This window comes from Aedes aegypti, chromosome 2, assembly GCF_002204515.2.
Source record: "Aedes aegypti strain LVP_AGWG chromosome 2, AaegL5.0 Primary Assembly, whole genome shotgun sequence".
Lineage (NCBI taxonomy): Eukaryota > Metazoa > Arthropoda > Insecta > Diptera > Culicidae > Aedes > Aedes aegypti.
In genome coordinates, this window is record NC_035108.1 from 322,124,266 (window position 1) to 322,142,255 (window position 17,990).

General features: G+C 37.8%; 1 protein-coding gene across 1 annotated transcript in view; it reads right to left on the reverse strand.

Moving 5' to 3' along the window:
- Positions 1–5,951: 5,951 nt before the first annotated feature.
- Positions 5,952–17,990, reverse strand: part of LOC5564147 (out at first protein) — a 323,500-nt gene continuing 311,461 nt past the window's right edge. Inside the window, exon 5 of the mRNA XM_021845821.1 lies at positions 5,952–6,785. Coding sequence (XP_021701513.1) covers positions 6,490–6,785 — 296 coding nt within the window. The 3' untranslated portion in view covers positions 5,952–6,489. The remainder of the gene's footprint in view (positions 6,786–17,990) is intronic.

Below are 17,990 nucleotides of genomic sequence, written 5' to 3' on the forward strand. Positions count from 1 at the left end.
TGTTCACATATATCAGCTTATTTATGCCAATCAGATGCATTTGAAGTCACTTTTGGCCTTAAGGGTTCGGAATATGAGTCAAAACGGTATTTGAAGTTTTATTTTCTTTTTTAAAGTTTGTGTACGTATTCGAAAATTCTCAAGCCAGTTCATGATTATTCAGGTTAGTTTGTTCCGAGATGTGATGTATCAGCCATTCTATTATGCAGCCCATCACTAAGAACTACCGCTACACGGATTGTCAGCGCGCTCGTAATTCCCCTTGAACGGTTCCGATACGACGGAAAGCTTCAGCTGCGAATAGTTGGATCCGTTGAGTTCGTTTCAATTGGGTTCGTGAATGGTCGAGGACTATTAATGATCGGATGTTTGTTTGTTCTGATGAACTCAGAAGCGGCAAGCTGCACAATCAGTGGTCCATTGCTTCTGAGCGTTTTTAAGATTGCTGCAAAGGAGGGAGCCATGTAGGTAGTTTTCTTTTCATTTCAGAGAGCGAGTAATGGCGCTATAGCCTAGGCTTTAGAGCCAGGACATACGGGGAAAATACCTATGTCCCATCCCAGGAAAAGGATTTGAAACAATAAAGGAGTGCGCAATAACTTTCTAAGCAACGCCACTTCCAACGATTTTGCCTATCTCCCATTATGGAACGGTTGGTACGGTTGTCCCCGTTTCTTCTTCGCAACACTTCAAAAAGTTTCGTCTATCATGTTATTCATTCGTGAATAATCTGATCGCCGTTATTTTTCGAATTTTCTTCAAACCAAAAATCTGCACAGTGGGCCTGGCCGTTTTAGTATTTGTATCAAATCACTGATATGCTGACTATTAATGCTGACAAGAAAATACTGGACGCAATTTCAGTATTTCCAGGATGCTTTTTAATATTGGCTGTGCAAGCACTTATATTAGATTAGATTAGATTAAATATCATCCCTTTACCCTTCAGTCGTCGCGCGGTTTGTCACCGTCAGAACCACCACGCTGATGATGTGTACGATAAGCGAGGTCTCTTCACCACTGTTGTACTAAATACAACAGCGTGACGACTGAAGTGTTAATAAAAAATCGGGGAATCCCATTTCGGGGTGAAATTGATCACTTGTCAATGCGATGATTGCTATTTTTTGAAACGACTCTACATAATGAATATGAGCTCCCAGAATCCGAATATGCTTGCTTAATTCTTAATAATGCAATATTTAAAGAAATAATGAATAGTTAATTTCAAGAATTGCAATTGAAACGCCTAAATGTAGGCAATTTCCTTAGAAAATCCCTGATATCTAACAGAAATGTATTTATTTTAATCGTATGAGCTAATTGTAGATATTTCACGACCAGGCGCTGGAATGACAACTTGCGGATCAGCAGCTCCGCAACAACGATGGCTGTGGCGGTGGTAGGTCATTTGGCATAAACTCGTTTGGCATAATGGTCATTATGCCGAGTCTGAAATCAAGTATTTTCAAAGATGACATTAGTCTATACGTTTGTATTGAATCTTTCTGATGACATCAGGCTTGTTTTGGAGTCAATTGATACAAAATGACACCTTATTCAACAATCATATGTACTTGAATAAACTGACGCAAACAAGGAAAATTATTGTCAATAGTTTTTTATTATTACTCCCGAAATTACCGTTCTTCCAAATATTAATTCTTCTTTTGAATTTTGCTATTGGAATAATTTTTTGCTTAGAAGTTTTGTGATATATTTAACACAAATTTACCCTTCTATTAAACACTCTATGTTTTTTTTTCTAAATATGATGTAATTATAGGTATCAAAACCGTTGATTTAAAATTTAAATAAATATCACCTTCTTTCAAACATTGGCTATAATTTTGAGATATTTGTTTTGTTTCCAACTGGCAAAAGAGCGGCAATCGATAACATTGATCTGCTCAAGATATCAGTGAAAAAAGATGTCGATTACTGCAGTTACTTCTATGGGTTGTGCTACTTTCCCCGTTTCACCGAACGCCTGTTCCCCGAATGCAAGTTCCCAGTATATCCCGTTTCCCCAAATAGCCCACTTCCCCGAAAAGTTTCCCCCCGGTTCGTCCTCAGCATTTTTGCCAACATGTGTGTAGCCGAGAATGACAGAATACCTCCTTCTTTCGATTTCTTGTTCACCATCCAACTACTGAAGACTATTATAGCACCTATTTGAACTGCACCACTTTTCGGGGAAACGGTTCATTCGGGGAAATGGCTTTCAGGGAAAAAGGTAATTCGGTGAACCGACATTCAAAGAAACGATATTTGGGGAAAAGTAGCACAATCACTTCCTTGATTATGAACGCAATTTTTGATGTCTATTCGTTTTATTATGTCGCAATAATTTTTGGCGTCTAATCTTCTATTGATTTAATCGTAAATTTTGCCTTCTTTAAAAATAGGCTGTTCTTTATATTTATACTATTTCAAATTTTATTATTTAGTAAAGCTAAATGTTAACCATTCCTATATTTTGCTGTTATATCAATTTTTGGAAGACGTGCTATTAGAATGATAATTTCTTTAGATCCTGCCAATATTCAACTTCTTCTTTTTGCAAAAACATGATCTTATTTCGAGATATGCTGGAAAAAATATTATTTCAATCACAAATTTTCCCTTCTTGTGATAAAAGACGGTGTTGATGAATACTTCAAAATTAAAATTAATATTGAACCGTTCAAAAGTTATGCCACAAATATTTTCATTTATTAATGTGTCGTTCCTTTGAGTTATGCTGTGAGAAGATTTTTGTTTTGCTATAGAGCCTTAAACATGTTTATTCATGAATATTCAAATACGATAAAAATTCTGTAACTTGTGGGATATAGCAACGCGTCGGTCCCCCAATGTTCCCCGAATGTCGTTTCCCCGAATGTTCCTTCAAACATCGATATGATATAATTTTGCGATAGTAATTGTAACTTTTTCTGTTGATAATAAATGAGGGACTTATAAACTTCAAATCGTTATTTGATTCGATTTTTCTGATTGTTATGTATTTAATATCTTCTTCTTGACATAACGTCCACACTGGGACGCAGCCTGCTTCTCAGCTTAGTGTTCTTTATGAGCACTTCCACAGTTATTAACTGAGAGCTTTCTTTGCCAAAGTTGCCATTTTCGCATTCGTATATCGTGCGGCAAGTACGATGATACTTTATGCCCAGGGAAGTCAAGGAAATTTCCATTGCGAAAAGATCCTGGACCGACCGAGAAATCGAACGCAGACACCTTCAGCATGGCTTTGCTTTGTAGCCACGGACTCTAACCACTCGGCTAAGGAAGGCCCCATGTATGTTATATAAGGGATTTGAAAATTTGCGCAAAATGTGTGGATCACCAATGAAAACAAAAAAAAAACAAACTAAGAGCTCTAACTTTGGATAAGATATACTGCATATGCCGCTGAGGTAAGCAATCGTTGATTTTGAACATCATGAAAAATTTTCTATGAAGAACGGTTCACTACAACCGTTTGGACTATAAGAAAAAAATATACACTGAAAACATATTTTATTTATTTTCATAGACAAATCAAAAACAAAACTTAAATTTTAAAGAACACAAAAACCCCATTTTTAATATTTTTAAATTTTCATCATAGAATCTTGATAGTAAAAAGATGTTAAGGACAAAGTTTCATGATGAAGAAATTTGTAATAAAAAAGTTTGTCTAAGAACAACTTTTTGTCGATTTTCGAAATACGTTCTGATGATACAGCAAGCATCTTGAAATAATTCTAAGTCATAATGATTATATGAATATTTTTTCTAGAAGCAGCCATTTTCGAATTATATCGAGTTTAATGCAAAAAATATTGTTTAAATATTAAAATAGGCTTTTTTTCATAAGTTATTCGCGTTATGATGGAACAAGAAACTTGTAGGTGAATTTTTAAAATATAAAATGTGATCTCTAGTGATGTCTACATAAATTTGTTGTTTCCATAAATTTAGATTCTTTTAGAATCATTCTCTTTAAAATCAAATTTATGTAAAGTTTGAAGAACTTCAAATTTGTCTGATTTTTGCCAGAAGTACCAAATGGGGTGTTAAGGTTTTTTAGTTATGTAAATCAAACTTTATTTTGTCAACTACAAAATCATCTATTTTTGACCAATTACTATTATGATTTCCATACAACCGCTTTGATTGTGCTTTCTCAAGCTGACACTTCAATATATTTCGATTTATAATTGAAACAAATGTTAACCGGTTTATTTAAACTGTTTTGTTTTATTCATATAGTATTGGACAACACATTTGCAACATTGTTGATGTTTAATTCAAAATGATCAACTTTAGAAAGCTATACCTGAGTCATTTATGGACCAGTTTGAATGAAATTTGCACAGTTCTTCAGAAATAACTTGCATTTATTTCTGAGCGATTTTTTCAATCACGAGTGCTTTTTAAGTAACGATTTGACTAAATTGCATTTTTGACGATTTTTGATAATAGACATAACTAAACATATTGAAGGAATAAATTCATGGTATCTTCAGCAAAGTTGCAGATTTTGACAAGATGAATAGGTTTGCTGAGGACAGGTTTTGTGTCAAGCTTACAGATTTCGCGATAAATAGTTAAGAATGTTTCGTCGAAAATTTAACTTTAGTGAAATTGGTATTAAATTGTAAATGGTGATTGGAAAAAATATTCCAAAAATATATGTAAATCTTCAGGATATGTCTGAAGTTCTGTGAAAATTTCATTAGAATCGCTTCATAAATAACTGAGCTCTTGCTTACCAAAGTTGGTTATTTTGTATGGAAAACCAAAAAGTAGTTTATGTTTTTTTTTTTCAATACTGTGTACTTATCTGTATTATCTGTATTAGGAAGGCTCCCTTTTATCTGTATACTTTTCTTTTAATCTTTCGATTCTCTTCGTTCCAATTTCCTTATCAGGAAACATCCGTAAATTCCGTCACGCAAAATTTTGCCGAATTTATCCTCCCCTACTTTCCCCTACATCAAGCTATTTGTATGGACTTCATTTTCAATACTGGTCGTCACGTTTGAATAATGTATTCAATGCATACCATTTATACAGCTATGGAATTCAGAAGCCTGGCCTTAACCTGGTAGCCGAAAGCAATTTGCAAAATCTACAAAGTTTCTAAGCCACATTCAATTGAGCTCTCGCCGACCGGTGTCACGAACACATGCGCAAATTTACTGGTTGAAAATACTGCCTTTTGATTTTTCTGGGAACAGCTGATCAACCAGCAATTTTTAAGTAGTGTTGGTGACATGTACCGTGTATGTACACGAGCGCAGAAACCACTATAGGAAGAGGCAAAACACAAGTAGGGGGATTAGGGGCATAATGAACATACGGGGCGAAATGGACACCCTCTCAATATCTGATAATACACATATTTCATCAAAAGTTCATTCACTGCATGAAATCTGTAATGCATTTGAAATGCTTGACGGTAAAAATTTTTATTTTTTGCTTCAATTGTTCTTTAAAATTTGACATAAAATTTTTCTTAGTTTCAAATTGGCATATAAGCAAGACCGTGGAAGAATCTAATTTTTGAGCAAAGTAACGAACCCAGAAAGGTTCGTTTTAGCTATTATGATTGAGGGAGAGTCCTTTTGCATATCGGAATGATTGACAGTCATTGAATATGTTGGAATAACTAAATTTCATACAGGTGTTCATTTCGCCCCGATACCTTTTTACCAGCCTTGTTTTCGACCCAATTTTCTATCTCGCTTTTCTGACATATGATATGATTTTTATCACTATGAATGAATGTGGCACGTCGTACTAACATCAAACTTGAAGACTAGCCGGGGGTAAATTAAAAACATTGCCATTTAAGGGTCTTAAAACGAACATTTGCTTAACGTGTCCATTATGCCCCTAATTCCCCTACCTCTCGGCATTCGGATGCAATAAGAAAACCACACGAAGGCAAAAGCCATTAAACCTATTTGTGCTATAAAATAATTTCATTAAACTCGAAACACATCTCTACATCGCATCGGATAGAAGTGTCACAGGATCAGGTTTTGCTGCTGCTTCTGGGTGCTGCTTCTGCTACCGCGGTGTGGTCATTCTGTGCTCCTCGGGCAGCACCCCTGCAACCCCTGGCGTATAATCTCGGAGTAAAAAATTAAATTCACTGATTGTTTCGGTTGCGGCCATAGAAGCCGACCTTCTCCCCTTCGTCTTCGTAGTCTGCCTAATGCTAGTTCTGGTTCTATTCCTACTGTTATTATCGTTTTCGCTGTTACAGTCCCTAACTCTATAGCAGCTGTTAGTGATGCTGTCGTTACTAATGCTACTTCTACTAGTGCTACTTGGATTTGTCCCTGTTGTCGCTGCCAGTGATTTGTGTTTTTCGGTATTGTTGCTGTCGTTGCCAGACGTTGTCGTCGTTGTTCGTCGTCGATGGAAAGCGTTGTCCCATTCGTCGTCGTAGTCTTCAATGTGGTCGTCTGTCCCTCGAAAGCCCTCTAGCGGTCATTCATCCCACAGGCACTGCTGCTTCTCCCGCACGTAGTACGAGTATTGATGGCACTTGCGGCAAGTTTTGATGCCACAGCGGTAGCTGGAACCACCACCGTTCAGGAGCGGATTGTTCTCCGGTTTGCCTTTGCAGTACTTGAGCCCGCAGGGATACCACCCGATGCACATTTCCAGGGTGCAAATGCACGGGGCCCAAATGGCGGACACTTCACTGCAACGGGACGGGGGACTTCCGGTCGTCACCGATGGGAACGCTTTCACGGCCGACTCCAGGATTGATATGGAGGAGCCTGTAAAGATAATGAGAGAAAATATGAAGATTATGTACAAATTGTATTTGTTGTTAAATTGTTTTTCAAATAATTCAAGTTAATTCAATTACTTCCTTTGAACAATTCAAATCAATCTAATCCAGTCGTCCTGTAAAGTTTCATTTCACCCTTTGTCTGTGATCTGGAATTAATATGACCCAGAACACTATAAAAGGATGTAACTTTTATGTCAGTAAAACTATTTGTATGATTTTTTCTCACACTTTGGAGCGTTTCCGCCAGCTTTTTTTTCAAATATCTTGAACAAATTGTTTTCTACCGTAATTTTCTTGAAAATACAGTAATGTCCTGATTTTGTCAGCTCTATGCTGTATTTAGAGTTAACAAAATCGGGAGAGAGCCAAAATCAGGCAAAAAATTTTCGACAGGTTTCAAGTCTTATATTAACTTAAGGGCTTGATTTCATGATTTAGTGAATACAAAAATTATTTTATTACTTTCATTTTCTATGTACCGTTATCCAAGGTCTTGGATAATTATTAAAAATTTCAAATTTCAAAATTTCGGTCTTTAGATGATTTTATAGACGTGACAAGGTCATAATCGACTCAATCAGTGTCAGATTGAAAAACAAACCGAGGAAGCATTAGTACGCAGTTCTAGCGCGAAAGTGAACCGTGTGTAATAATTATTCGGCTGAATTTATTAAAACTAATCGGTAATAGTGATTTATTACAGTCAGTGGTGAACTAAATAGTCGATTAAGGTATGTCTGTGAGAAACTGTAAATCTAAAGTATAGTGCAATACTGAATTAACCTAGAAAATAACATGTGGATTAGTTGTAACAGTTACTGAATTAATTTCTCATGTAGGATAGCACTCTTACAGTAGGACAGTTAAGGCACACAGCGAGAAAACTGAAGTAGAACACTGAAAATGTGAGAAAACTGTATATTCTAACTATAACTATTTGTAACCATGAATTCAATATATTACAGCTTTAAACCTACTGAATCTGCAACTGCACGGAACGGTGTTTGTTCTGACTATCGAAAACAAGTTTGCATTTTCCCATTATGAAAAAGTATTCTTTTCTAATAATGCAATATTAGTACAAATTTATTACTCGCCACACCAATATAATGCGGTGAGTAATTAATTTGCAATGCTAATGGTGTTTTCGCATCTAATGATTTGAGAGGTATGAATAAGGTAAGTTATCGAAAGCCAAGTGGAAGTCATGTAGTTTAAAAGCAGCTTATATGAGTCTTCTGTCATAGCCGTTACGAATAGGAGTCTTTGTGCCACGGCAAGCAGTTTAAACAAGTTTTTGAATGCTGCAGTAAAACTGGTTTTATAATCACAAAACTTTGAATTTATCTTTGGGAAACTTTAAATGTCACCTCTAACCATAAAAGCATCCACGTAACTGTCATAAAACATTCATAAATTCACATGAAAGCTAAATTGCTGTTGAATTGTTACTTGGGGAGTTATCCAGCGATTTACCTAAGGATTATTTTAGGAATTTCGCCAGCGATTCCTCCAAGGATTTTTTCAGCTATTTCTACTGGAATTCCCTCAGAGGTACTCCAGGAATTCCCTCTGGAAAAGCTTTGTATGTATTCCTTCAGACACTGGTATTCCCAGGTTTTCCTGAGAAATTCGTTCAGGTATTACCTCAACCATCCTTTCAGGGATTCATCGATAAATCCACTCAGAGACTTCTACAAGAATTTCTCCACGGATATGACCAGTGATTTATCGAGGGGTTCTCCCATGGATTCCTATAAAGATTACTCATGGTGTTCCTCCGTGAAACCCTCCAGCACCACCGTTGATCGGGATTCCTGCATTTTTTCTCTAGGGGTTCTTCCAGGAATTGCTCCAGAAATGAATCCCAATAGTATTTCTTGAATGACTCACTGGATTTATCTCTGGTAAAATCTCGGGAGGAACTCCTGGAAGAATCCCGCGAAGAGTTGCAGGTGGGATTCCTAGAGCCATACCAGAAGATTTTTTCGAAGAATTCTTTAAGGAATGAATAGATTTATTTTTGGAGGAATCCCTGATGACATTCCATGGAAAGAACATAAAATTTGAATTTTGAGCTCATGAAGGTACTATATGATCGGTGTTCAGGCAGACCGTCCTTGTAAATATTAGTCAAGGCCTTTATCAATTTGTATTTTTTCAATGCCATTTCGATACTTATGCTGCAAGTCATGAAATTTACAGAATATTTGCATCCAAAGTCTCTAAATTTCTTTTTTTGCTTGTCATTTATAACGATCCGCAATTGATTATCCGCCTCCTATTTTTTTATTTTTGTAAAACTGAAATACCGTTTTCCGGATACTCTAATTTGTATGGGAAACATTTCACACGAAATGTTTGAATTTTTGTACTTTAAAAGTTCATGCTTTCGAGGTTCGTTTGGCGGAATGATTTCGATTGATGATTTGACTTTTCTATTAATCATTTCCATGAGCCGTCCGGAATTCGAATCAAAGTTTACGGAATATGAGGTAAAACTTATGAAGCGTCCGGAATAAGAATCATGAAATGGCCATACATTCCGATTTCCTTAAAATTATTCCAGTTGCGGAAGCGTACACAGCTAAAAATATGTTGTAAATTTCAGTTTATTTTCATGCACATTTTTGGAGCATCAAAATAAACTGAAATGTCAACGACAAATTGCTTATTTTTCAATCGAATACACTTTAAATTTACACGATCATGTAACATTCAAGCATCTTCAATTGAAAATTAAACTTGACGCTGTAACAATAGATCAATTTTCTTTACTTTTACTCTCTTCTTCTGTTTACGCTACATCAAATCTTAAATATTTTTATCTGTGTATTCTTTACCCACCATTCGGAAATTAAGGGTTTCCGACGCAAGATGCTCTATGCTCTATACATCCCTGAGGCCTTAAGTGTCCGTTATATGAATCAAAACGGTAAGTTTCCCAAAGAAATTACTGTTTTGCGAAAATATCACGATTTGAATCTGGGGTCATTGTACAGACAACGTAACTTTTTTGGCACAGACAGAAGGTTAACATGCTCAGTCCCTTTTTGGCGTTTACCTCGCAATTACTCCCACTCTACTAAAGCCATTTTGTTTCCCAAAGGCATCTCTTCGTAGAAAGCATCGAAATCCCTCACTCCACACAATGGCAACCATGAGAGTATTTCCATTTTCCGAACTGCTACTCCGCAGAAAAACTAATTCCGTACCAGAGGCAACCAAGGGCTCTGGACCAAACATATACAACACACATGGTTTCGTTTCATTCCGTCGTTGTTGGTCGTAGTTTCGCCATACAGCTTTCTGTTTGCTTGGTTCCTAATGTTATGGTACCTCTACGTTACGACGTGGTTTAGTCATTGCTGACCGACCAAACTTCCATTCGCTCTAAAAACGGATGCATCTAATGGAAAACTGGAGAGTATGTTCGAATGTTCAATACGGAATGAAAGTGAACAGTAATAATTTATTTGCTTAATGCTCTCAGAGAGAGAAAATTTATGGATTCTGAATAAAGCTTTTGAATCAATAGTGATAAATGTGCAAAAAAGGAACACTTCAATCGATATCACTGCTGAATTTCTTTTATGTTTCATTTGATGTCAGTTCTATCACGAAAAGCAGTTTTAGGGTAAATGGTCATCAAAAATCCTAACTGCTTCGCAAAATGTTAGTAAAGTTCATAGTTGCAGGGCTGTTACAAACACTTCAAAATCTCATTCGCGAAGATTACGACTACTGAAATTAGATTGGAGTCTAGAAACATCAATTCGTGCCAAGAAAAATCAAAATTTTTGGTGAAATTGACTTTGCCCACAAAAAAATTCTAATTGTAAATAAATAAAAGCTGAACTAAGTACTATATAAATCGAATGGTATTGAATTCGGTTTTCGTTTACTTACGGGTTCAAACATTTAAATACTTATTGTAATTCTCTTAGCCTTTTTCAAGCAAGAGTGGTGCAAACCCAATACACGTATCTGCCCAAAAAACACTGAGGAATTAAACAAAGACCAAGGTCAGCAATGCAAAAAGTCGAAATTTGCAGAATTGATTAGAGAATTCATCAGAAATGTCTCCAATGGTCTTAGGTAACCGTAGCCACCTAGTGATATCGAAGAACGTTTTGTGTGTCTTAGAAAAGTCACCATTTCATACATTTGGTAGGACGAAGCCATGCACATCAAAATTTGCAAAATTTCATACAATACCAAATGTAAGTTGGCTGAAGCATGAGTAAAAACAAAATTTATCATTCGATAATCTTGGAAATGTACTGAATTCATATATTTGATCGAACCAAGCATCATCTGGTCGCATTATAAAAATTGCTAAAAAAGATTTAGATAATCCATAAAAAATGCTTTCGATTTTCTAAGGCAAAGTAATACGGGAGATTTTTTTTTAAAGTTCCGGATATGTAAACATTTCCTAAATTAGGTTGAAAACCAAAGAACACATAGAATGTGTATAATTTACTATGCCATGTATCATATGAATAAGAATATTATAACTCTATTTATTTTTGCATCTGAGCCACTAAGCTTGAGAACACAGGCGAAAACGTTTAAGGAGCATTATTGAATTCACCAAAATCATCAATTATCAGAAATTTAATATTCATCAGGTATCAATATTTCAAATTTCAATAAATAAGATAAAACATTATCGTTATAACAAAAGCGCTGCCGCAGCCGCAACATGTCAATTTTTCGCAATGTTTAAAAATTGCAACACAAGCTATAGCTAGCTATTCCACCCGGAAGGAAATTTTTGGTGCTCAATCACCAACGTTTCCAATACCTTCTATCAACTGCACCCCCCTGTTTCCACAACTGGATGGCTTAGGAACAACCACCGTCTTTCGCTCCACTAGCGAAGTTCATTTTCCACAATAGCAAGCAATTCAGCTATCTAGAGCTGTATGTATGTGCACTAAATAAAATTCCATTCTGCTATGGCCGGGAGCAATTCCTATTTTTTTTTGTGTCTCGTTCCGCCCTGTCATTGGAACTAATATCGCTTTATTGGACACCATCGGAATACCGGTTCGGAAATGGCACACTTATGTACATTAGGGTGGGTTAAATAACAAAAAATATTGAAAATCTCATATCTTGCTTGACGACTTAACGATGAAAATAGAGTTCTATCGAGCTTTCAACCATTTTGGTAAGAATTTTAAAATGGCCTAAAGAAGTTGATGGTTTTTATGTATTTTAGTATGAAACAACTGAAATTTTACTTCCAACACTGGTAAAACTGTGATTATAAAATACTTCACAGAGCCTTATCACTCAAGCTTTTAGCTTTTATGATGAAAATTACTGAGTTAACAAATCTTGGCTTATGAAAAACTTCACTTGACTATACTCCCATATGGAACTTAATAATAGTACATACATTTGAGGATGTCTCTTCTCGTATTTGGTAGATTGATTCATTCTCTTCACCATCTTCCTTCTCTATGGTTTAAACAAAAAGTTAAGACTTAGAGGGAAGAATTTTGGACTTGAATAAAAGTTCTGCTGTTTTAAATTTCTTCGTAGTTACTCCATTTAAACCTACATGGTTACCATTAAATCCCCATCGAAATGGTTGAAAATTGAGCAGAACTCTATTTTCATCACAAAGATTGTAAAAAAGCTATGGAGACTGAGATTTTTAAACTTTTTTGAAATTCAAACCACCCTATCGTACATGTAGGTACAACCTGAGCAAGCCTTCGTATGTGTGTGATACATGTTTCGAAAAAAAAAAAATGAGAGAAGAAGATGCAACGCTGGCATCCTAAGGACACTCAGCTAACAATTTCATATCGAGTTGTTCCACTCAATTCCACCCCCAAGGCAACGGAATGCAATGGTGTTCATGCACGTGTCGGTATGTGAGAGTACAATTCCAGTCCGAAAAATGCTTCAAGTTCAATCATACCCTGATCAATTTGGCGTACAGTCAGGTCTCCTATAAGACGCTGCCACATACTCTTTCCTGCCACAGCAATTTCTTAGCAGTTTTCAATGGGATGAAGGCGTAAATGTGTTGTAAAGAAAAAGAAAACGTTTGTAGATAGGTTTAAGTAAGATATCCCGAAAGCTCCCACGAACGCAGCCAATACAGTTCCACCCTATAGAAGGACGAGGGTAGTACCGCTAGTCACCACCAGGGCTGCGCTAAACCACACGAATGGGCGGCCATGGGGGTGGCGAAATGGGTGGCCATGATGAGGCGGATCGATGACGTAGATGGACATGGGTCAACGGCCAAAGGTTCGGGGTCAATGTTCACCAGCAAGACATAGCATAAGCCTGGTGATCGTTGAAGACAGCAGTAGTGCTTTACAAAAAGTTATAAAGTTATAAGAGAAAGTTTGAAGAAATTTTAGAGACTAGATGTGTTGAAGAGGAGAAAGAAAGTGAAGTGATACTGGACATCCAGGACATCGCGGTTTTTATTTAAAAACGCCATTGCGGTTTGAGCCATTCCACCGTAACTTACCTGCTTTGACCCTAGGCGGCTAATTCAGGAGTGAGTCCGTGAAGCCCTGTTCCCCAGAACGACCACCAAGTGCGCTTGGAAACCCAGGCTTTCCAGTGAATCCACGGATCACTGAAGCCTCGAGTCCGTCACCACACTCGAGGGGCGCACGGGACAGGCACGAGGTCGACGAGAGGCTGCAGGCGAAGGAGGAGAAACGAGAAGAAAGGAGTCGTCCGTCCCCTGGCCCGGATAGCGGAAGTAGTTCTAGTGGTCAGTGAAGGAGCAGTGGAGAAGGTGCTGCAGTGCGCGGGGCCCCGAAGAAGTGAAGGAATTGTAAGGTAGGATTGGATAAGAAAGTGGGAGGCGTCGTTCGGTGTTGAGGACGGACGCAAGTAAAGAGAAGGAAAGCTTAGGAGAGAGTGGGAAGTAGAAGAAGTAGGACGTCAAGGAAGTGGAAATAAAAGTGTACAAGAGACCACGAAATAGAGGGAGTTTTACTGGAGCCATCTATAAGTGTTTTCTTTCGCGGAGTGTCACGAGCGTAGCGCCGACCCTGAGGCTTGGAGACGGGGGTCTCATCTAGGCTGGGAGTAACACGGCCTGCAAGTTACAAATATTAACACATACAATTTTAATTTTGTGACAAATTAGTGAGCATAGATAATCGTACAATTCGTAGTTGCTACTCAATCATTGACCAGGACAATGGAAGTTGCACAGAGATTAAATTATTGGGGTTTGTGATTAGCTTACCATTCTCAATATATACAAATCGAGGGCTGGAAATTTAAAAGCTAATAACAGCGCCGACCACGTTCTTACGGTCATCGGGGAAGGGGAGTAATGTTAGTTAGACAACCGTTGTTACTAGAGACCGAGTATACCTCTGCATATCCACAGTTGTCATAGACAGGATATTGAGTTAGTAGGATAAGGTGGAGATCTGGGAGTCACCAATGTTTGGTTATGCGATCCATGATATAATCACGCCTAACCGTACGTGCTCTGATATTTTTGAAAACGGCAACGGATTTAGCAATTCTACTGAACAACTTTGCCAAAGTCATCAACCTTCTAGCTCATCATGACTCGAGGTACAGACTACTGAAGATTTTTTTTATATCGTGATGAATTATCAAATAGCTATTGTACTGTTGGATAGTCATGAACTGCTGAACAACATTGTCGAAGGTACCAACCTTCTAACTTATCAGATTTTCAAGATATTGGAAATTGAAGATTTTTTTTCTAGCGTCATCTAGAGTATTCATGCTGAATTCCAGACAGGCCTTGATTTGTTGAACAACTTTGCTGAAGACAGCAACCTTTTAATTCCAAAGGATCTCGAGATATAGAATATTGGAAAAATAAATTTTACTAGCGCTGAACAACTTTGTAGAAGACATCAATCTTCTAGTTCTAGCAACTAGCGGATAAATTGCTAATTTGTTAATGCCAAATACCCCTTGCTAAGCAACTTTGCCTGAAACATCTTCTAGTTCATCAGGGTGTGGAGATATTCTTTGTATAAATGATTTGCACTCCAAGGCAATCCGGAACCACTTGGACCATATTCCCAAGTTTTGCGGAACACTACTAGTGTAGAAGAGTTTTTCGGGAAGTTCTGAAAATTTCAACAGAATCTATCGAGAAACATCAAACTTATGCACATTTTGAATTGTTTTTCAGCATGTGAAAAGTTTGTTGGCTGGATGAAGGTTAATTCAATATGTAACGGTACATTAATGCTTCACACAAAAATGTGTTTCGCAGTATTATCTATCGGAATTCCACTTCAATCGGTTGTTCGACAGCTGAAGAGTTGCGGTGGGCGAAAAGTGGGTGGCAGCGTTTAATAGGAGACCTGACTGTACTCTGTTTTTATAGATTTGCTGAGAAAACGAATGTTCAAAAGTTCGCTTGACGTTGATGGAGAATGTGGAGCACTTTTTGTAGCGATTGGATTTGATTTGAAAAATAACGTGTCGCATGTATTTAGTGCCCGACTTCATTGTATGCTAGAAGCACTGCCACACAATAAGTTATTATGCTTGCATTGAAGCAGAAGTGTCGTATCTTTTTTTCTATTGTGCGATCGACACAGTGCAATTATTTGCGTTATATAATATGATATCAAATTTTTTGGTTATAATCGTGGGCGTAAATATAAACCAAAAATTGGAGGCTCTAACCTAATGGGGATCAATATCTCGGTGAATACGCTTGAAGGATTGACATAAATTCTCTGCCATTTTTTCCCCAATACATATCATGGTGCCCCGACAGACCGTTATTATGTAAAAAAAAATTGTCCATCAAATCTGAGTAAAGGGCTCAATTCCTGAGGTTATTCTGCACCTCTGGGCCAATTAAAAAAAAAACCCTAGGCGGAATCTCGAGAAATCCTGATTTGAAGTTTTTGACTTAAAATTTCGATATAATTTATATACAAATTACACAATAGCGCCAGAAAACCCTAAAAACGCTCAAAAAGACGGCCAAACTGTTCTTAACTAGTATATAATTGTTAAAGAAGTTACATTTATAAATATTTTTAACTGACTTAACTAACCAGAGTGGTTTGAGTATGTTTTATATGGCTTGCCCCAATAAGCATAGTTCAATGGTATGAAATCTAAAAAACTAAATTTCAATTTACTGTTGATGCTCTGTTCGAAAAAAGTAAAGCTTTCAAACTTGACGTATTCAACAAGAGTAGTACTAGACGTACAAAGAAGCAAATACTATGAACAAAAATAAATACGGCAGACTTCAGTGGGCTGGTCACTAAGTACCTACCTTACCTTGATGGCTACAGCGTAGCATCACGCCATTGCCGGGCGTATTGTAGAGCTCCATCTTTGTCGGTCTTGGGCGAAACTTCTCCAGTTGCCCCGAACGTTTAGGGTCGCCAGGTCCTCTTCCACTGCGTACAGCCAGCGTATTCGTGGTCTTCCCCGAAGCCGCCGGCCTCTACCTGGTTCCCTGCTGAATATTATTTTCGCAATTCTTTCTTCCGACATTCGCACTAAGTGACCAGCCCACTGAAGTCTGCCGTATTTTACACGATTGATAATATTCGCATCTTTGTACACTTGATACAACTCGTGATTCATGCGTCTGCGCCACACACCATTTTCGAGTTTCCCACCGAGTATTGTCCGCAGCACTTTACGCTCGAAAACACCGAGAGCTTTCCGGTCTGACTCTTTCAACGTCCACGCTTCGTGCCCGTAGAGAGCCACCGGAAGAATCAATGTTTTATACAGGGCGAATTTAGTTTCGGTTTGCAAGCTGCGGGACCTAAGCTGGTTACGTAGTCCGTAAAAGGCCCTATTCGCAGCCGCAACACGTCTTTTCACTTCGCGGGAAACGTCGTTGTCACATGTCACAAGTGTTCCAAGGTAAACAAATTCTTCAACAACTTCAAACACATCCCCATCAAACACTACCTCAGCACTTACACCACCATGCCTGACTCTATCTCTACCTGCAACCATGTATTTCGTCTTGGTAGAATTGATGGTCAGGCCTATCCTCGCTGTCTCCCTCTTCAGAGGCACGAAGGCCTCTTCCACTGACCTGCGATCGATTCCAATCAGGTCTACATCGTCCGCAAAGCCAAGGAGCATGTGCGACCTTGTGATAATAGTGCCATTTCTTTGCACGCCAGATCTCCTAATAGCACCCTCAAGTGCAATATTGAACAGTAAATTCGAAAGTGCGTCTCCCTGCTTCAATCCGTCTAACGTCACGAACGAGGTTGACACCTCGTCTGCGATCCGAACACTTAATTTCGAACCATCCAGCGTAGCACGTATCAGCCTAATTAGTTTCGCCGGAAAACCATTTTCAGACATTATCTGCCAAAGCTCATTTCTTTTCACTGAGTCGTACGCCGCCTTGAAATCAATAAACAGATGGTGAGTCTGCAAGTTATACTCCCGGAATTTGTCTAGGATCATTCGCAAGCTAAACATCTGGTCCGTTGTAGAACGGCCCTCACGAAAACCAGCTTGGTATTCGCCGACGAAGGACTCCTCGAGCGGTCTCAGTCTGTTAAACCGGATGCGCGACAGAATTTTGTACGCCGAATTCAGCAGGGTAATTCCTCTGTAATTGGCACACTCCAATCTGTGCCCTTTCTTGTAGATAGGGCGGATGAGGCCATCCAACCAGCCGGTGGGCAATTCTTCGTCCTCCCATACCTTCAGAAGTACTCGGTGGATCGACTGGTATGGTCACTAAGTATGAAAGTCGAAAAATAGGCTGTGAATAAATGTTATTAAACATTGAAAGTTTTCCTCTTATCGAACATAACATCAACATTATATTAAAACTTATTTTTTTAGATTTCATTCAATTGAACTAAACTTATTGGTTTAAGCCATAGAAAAATCATACTAAAACCACTCTGGTTAAATAAGTCAGTTAAAAAGATTTATAAATATAACATCTACAACAATTATATACTAGTTACGAACAGTTTGCGTCTTTTTGAGAATTTTTCTTAGGTTTCCCCGGCGCTATTGTGTAATTTGTATGCAAATTTATTGCAATTTTAAGTCAAAAACTTCAAATCGAGATTTCTCGAGATTCCGCCTAGGGATTATTTTAAAAATTGGCCCAGAGCTGCAGAATGACCTCAGGAATCGCGCCCTGTACTCAGATTTGATGGACAATTTTACATAATAACGGTTT